Here is a 5,671-nt window from a genome sequence, read left to right as displayed (position 1 = left end):
ACTAATTTTTTCAAAAGCATAATTTGAAGACATTTAAATAATAAAGAATTATGTAAAAATAAAAGGATGGTATATTTATTCGTGGAAAGACATTTATTTCTTCTTCATTATATGATGCGATGTTAATTACAATTATTTTTTAAGTTCTGCGTAAAATGAAATGTTTCTTTATTAAAGAACCAAATTCTCTCTGTTACTATTAAACATCTTTTTTAAGTAAAATATGATTGTGCAAAATATGGGCATAAACGTATTGATATGTATTAATATCAATGTTAATGTAAATATTTCAGACTATAATAAATAAAAATTACGCGAAAGTAGACGTAATTATTCATTTGTGCACATTCTCGACCCTTGTTCTGGATGCAACATACGCGATACGCGTCAGATTTTATTTGCAGCAAAATGGATGTTAGCACGGACAACAACCTACATCCATTTCTCGAGAGATGGATGTGGGTTGTTGTCCGTGCTAACATCCACACTGTTTTTAACGGCGGGTTGCAAAATGGATGTGACACGTAGTTCCCATTCTGACCAGAATAGATGTGCGTCACTAGTGTACGAGAGTTTCGAAGCGTTATAGGAAAAAGGCCGCCGTGGCCGCTCTCAGGTTCCTCTCAGTTCCTCTCTGCTATGGTGATGTATTCATGAGATTTGTCAAACTGGAGTTAAAGAGGAAGAGAATTGCATTCTAAATCATGGACGGTGGTCAGTCAAAAGATACAGACGCGCAATTTATATCCTTCCATGATTTCCCATCAATAAGTCATGCTGATAATTCTGAGGGACAGCTGGGCACCGGGGCTTCCACTCAGCAGCCTTACAATAACCTCTCAAGTAACTCGATGGGCATCGGCATTATAGAAGATTTACAAGGAATGCCTGATAAATCCGAAGGTTGAATTATTTCTCTATATATTTTCTTATCTAGCGCTTTATTATCTTGTTATTTTCGTTTGCTCATGAATGCTGTTATTTTTATTTCTCATATATCTTATACTTAAGCTTCCGGATAGTTGATGCTCCACCTTTTGTAGTTCATTTTCTTCTACTTTTTTTATTCTGTATAGTACTGGCTAAATGTCACCTTTAGGTTTTTTTTTTTTAGAATAACTTGGTTATAATGGATCTTTATTAAATTATATGTTTTGATAGTAAAATGTTATTAAGTATCACAAAGTGTACCTACCATCATGTGTATTATAAAATTTTAAGTTCATTTTGCTTGGACGAAAATTAAGCAAAAAAACCACAGGTGATATTTTTTTACCAGTGCTGTATATTGTTATTTGCACTTTGATATTAATATTATTGTTATTATTATGGTCTTTAAAATATTTTTCTATTCTGCTTTCTATTGACAGGCAAATATCTTTGTGATTTGAACAAGAGCATGTCATTTTTCAGGTGCTGCCCAACCCAACTTCTGGACAGTTGAGTACTATCAAAAATTTTTTAATGTCAATACAAACGATGTGTTGGAGAGGCTCAAACGGTCTATGATACCACATGGTAGTGATAATTATCTCATAACACACATAAGGCCAAATCCAGATTTGTATGGGCCGTTTTGGGTATGTGTGACGCTGGTGTTTGCCATTGCAATCAGCGAAAATGTGGCAAATTATTTGCAGACTGCCAATACCACCAAGCATCATTGGAGATATGATTTTCATATTGTATCATATGCCGCCACTTTTATATTTTTATATGCGTGGCTTCTACCATTGGCCCTGTGGGGTGCATTCAAATGGACTAACAGTTCGAGAAATACTGAAGAGGAATTGATCGAGGTTTGTTGTCAAGCATTCTTTTTCCTTTTAATCCTAATAAAAGAGTCATAATAATAAAAGAATCATAATAATTTCGCTCTAATACTAATAAATAATAAGATCTAGAAGAAAAAATTACAATTTGTTCTAACATGAACAATTAATAAGGTCGAAGATAAGACGATTCTACGTGATCGTCATCAAGTTTATGACAATTTATGAATCTAGAATTAATCTTTAGTATTCAATATTATTTGCCTACATAAATATCTATTTTTCAGTCTTACGCTGTCCCAGGACTTTTAGAACTTTTGTGTCTGTATGGATATTCCCTAAGCATTTATATCCCAGTAGCTTTCCTATGGGTTATTCAAATTAGTTGGTTACAATGGAGTCTAGTCATACTAGTGACATTTTTATCTGGTGGAGTTTTACTTCGATCGTTATTGCCTGTAATCGCAGGTAACATACTGTATTCTTTTTAAAATATATAGAAAATACACTACCGTTCAAGAGTATCTGCCCATTTTATCTTTTTTTAATTAAATGATGGGAAGTTTTAAGTAAGCGAATTTTAATCTTTCTAATTTTCTAGATGTTAAATTTAATAATCTCGATAACTCAAAATTTTATATTCTACAAATATGAAAAGAATTATAATAGAATTAGAACGGAATTACATACAAAAATTTGGGGTGGGCAAATACTTATAAGTAGCAGTATACATGGAGAATAATTTAAGAGTCATAAATTAGTCCAGTAAATGGAAAACGCAGAATGTTAAATAAAATAGGTAGATTTAATAGTTGTGATTTTACAGGGAAACATAAGATTATATATATTGCTATAATCCTGGGTATGCATCTACTATTAGCGGCTGGATTTATGCTGTATTTCTTTCACGTACCATCTAAGACCGTGTCAGCCGTGACTGAATTGGTAGCATCCTCTACGCATTCCAGCGTTTTGCATAAAGTAGCACAAAGTAACAATTCTGTTGTTTTGCCAACGGCATCTTGAAACATCTATGTGGATCTGATAATGATAGAATTATTTCCCCAAGACTATCGAAAAAATTTACCTATTTACGTGTGTATATCTGTGTAGATTTTATTTATGTCTCCCCGATTTATATATCAATCAAAATATATATCGCACATGGCGCTAATCTGCGTGTAGATAATATTTATACTATAACTGTAAACTATAATAAACTATAATAAGATAAGAATAAAAAGTATTCCGATCCTTAAATGTGCATCTTTATGAAAATGAAACGGTTCAATAACTCCTCTCTGGCAGAAGCGTCCATATTTTCAGGATAGTGACAAAAAGATCCGATGAAGTGTTTGGTTGATTTATTTCACAGCCCTACTGCAATATAGGGGAGCGTTACATCAACGCAACACATACCATTTACAATCATACGAAATAATCTCCACGACGTTGTACATAATGCGTGATCGCGCGGTATTTTTTTTATATAGTACTTATAATACAATAGATTATTACATTATTAATCGCATATAATCCATTAGTATCTTGCTCGTTTACCGATGTGACAAAAGGCAACATTCATTTTGTAGTTATCATTAATGTTATTATCGTCGGTGTATCTAATAGTACATATACCATGACAATAGTAATTCATTCGCGCCGTTGCGGTGGAAAATTGCAAGACAATTTGTGTCGTCGGTATGTACCGATGAATGTACATGCGCTGCTTGAAGAAGCAACTCTGAGCCTCGAGCTACCGAGAAAAGAAATAACAAGCCTTGACGGAAGTTACAGTTGAAAAATTCCTCCCTCATCAATAATGCGCCACTTTTGACACTTTGCCAAAATAGAAAAAAATTGCTTAAAAAATCGCATTCTTCGAAGTATATATATACATATGTATATATATATATATATATCGCCTGTAAGCCTCGTCGATATGAGCGTATATATATATATATCGCCTGTAAGCCTCGTCGATATGAGCGTCATACATATAAAGTATAAGATGGTTTTCCGCGGATATAAGCCTGTAGAATTATACATGAAGTCGAGTACCTATCGCATGAGACTTATATCCTTTATTGTACAATTCTCAACCGTAGCAAAATTCTACTTTCTCCGTGATTCATGCTGCAATAGTGAGTTAGGTCTTCGAATTGCATTAAAAGAGACATCTTTTACAAAAATTTAATATTGATAGTAATTAAAGATGTTTTGGCTTTACAATACTAGTTAAAAGTTAAAGTCGAAATATAAAAACTGAAGGCTTCTCAAGTTAATTCTTTTTTATTTCTTGTCAACGACCGAAACTTGGCCGTGAATATCCGAATTTTAATTCTGAAACCAGTTACAAAGAAGACAATGAAAAATTTGATTTATATAACGATTTATGGAGCAAAAATATTTTACTATAGAAATAGAAAATAGAATTTACCTTCAAAATCGTTAATTTTGTTAATTAAAATTTTCGAAGAATTTTACTATGCTTTTAATAAAATTTAATTAAAATCTCAATTGAATTTTACTAATATTATTAAAAGTATTGTAAAATTCTTCGAAGTCCCACGATTACTATGATTTTGACGGTGAATTCTAAAAGAAAATTTTTTTATTTCTTTTTTTTCATGAAATTATAATTACGGGTGCTCGACGGTGGATGCTGTAATGATGTTACAGTTTACAGCTAGGGCTCACAACGACGTTGGTCCGACGTGTTTACGAGTATATTGCAGTCACAGATTGCGAATATAGGCAGGAACGATAATAATTAAGAAATCTACGACACGATCTAATACCGCGAGTTGCCATTTCACCTCTTTCTCCCTTTTTTTATTAAAAACGCCGTCGGCACCGCGCGCTTTCTCTCTTTCTCTTTCTTCCCACTCCTCTTTTTATGATCCCTAATAATTACATTTACAGTAGCACATGCTTGAAATGCATTAGCGAAATAACGTCGTCGTTTATTTACAATTTAATGCCAGGTCTTGCGCCAAGCGTTCTTTATAATACACAGTAATCGTTTCGTTCGCCGCATCTCCGATGATGGTGATCGCGGGCGTGTCGTATTATGAATCGTCGCGTTAACGTATTACACATACACATATTAAGACGTACCCTGATTTTTAATCAATTGTTACAATGTAAGTATAACAATGCCTGCAAACGGTGTGCTTGTTTTATACAATATCGTCCCAGCAAACTATTAACGGGCATTTATATATATACATATAATTTAAAATTTATAAATCATAAATTTTATTATCAATTTATAATTTATAAACTATATATGTATATACCGTACCAACTTCCTTTTTCTATTAATTATTATTTCATTAATTTCAAATTGATTATTCAGTCGCATGCTTAATAATTACATACTCTGATTTATATAACAACGTATTGAACTCGAGACGTGATACTTTATAGTACTGAAAAGTAAACGACGTACTGCTCTCCATCTCAGTTGACACGCAGTCTTTTGCATTGAACTTCTAGTATAAAATACAATCTAACGAAGCATAGCGAAAAATATTCTGCAAATGTTAATCGTGAAACATTTCATTATTCGATAGTTTATTCCAGATTGTAGATTATATATTACAATGTTTTATAAAAAAAATAAAGATATATAGTTTAGAATGAATGTATTGAACAGTGTAATTAAATGTATTTAAAAAAGGCAAAAAAAACAATTTTTAAAACTTTCATTTTTACCAATTGTATAATTTTGACACGCGCGTGTCCAAGGCTCGGAAAGACATTTATAAAGTAGATTTTATAAAGTTTTAAAAGTGCCATTAATTTTCTCTGCTATTGCTCTTGGCTACTACATATTATAACGTTCGATTCATTTATGTTAGTTTTACGAATACACGCTTTGATAATGTACAAGA

General features: G+C 32.3%; 1 protein-coding gene across 1 annotated transcript; it reads left to right on the top strand.

The window, feature by feature from the left end:
- The first annotated feature begins 595 nt into the window (after nt 1–595).
- Nucleotides 596–3,551, top strand: LOC105201041 (protein YIPF1). The gene is made up of 4 exons (XM_011168892.3): nt 596–903; nt 1,414–1,799; nt 2,060–2,240; nt 2,599–3,551. The coding sequence occupies exons 1-4, from the start codon at nt 705–707 to the stop codon at nt 2,796–2,798; spliced, it is 966 nt and encodes a 321-aa protein (XP_011167194.2). The 5' UTR covers nt 596–704; the 3' UTR covers nt 2,799–3,551.
- The last annotated feature ends 2,120 nt before the right edge of the window (nt 3,552–5,671 follow it).

The sequence above is a fragment of the Solenopsis invicta genome, chromosome 3 (genome assembly GCF_016802725.1).
Source record: "Solenopsis invicta isolate M01_SB chromosome 3, UNIL_Sinv_3.0, whole genome shotgun sequence".
NCBI lineage: Eukaryota > Metazoa > Arthropoda > Insecta > Hymenoptera > Formicidae > Solenopsis > Solenopsis invicta.
This window is presented reverse-complemented; position numbering and strand designations above follow the sequence as displayed.

Bases quoted from the DNA above. Each gene is read 5' to 3' on its own strand.
- LOC105201041 (XM_011168892.3), top strand. From the start codon at position 705: ATGGACGGTGGTCAGTCAAAAGATACAGACGCGCAATTTATATCCTTC. The intron at 904-1,413 runs GTTGAATTATTT...GTCATTTTTCAG, and splicing joins AATGCCTGATAAATCCGAAG to GTGCTGCCCAACCCAACTTC. The intron at 1,800-2,059 runs GTTTGTTGTCAA...TCTATTTTTCAG, and splicing joins CTGAAGAGGAATTGATCGAG to TCTTACGCTGTCCCAGGACT.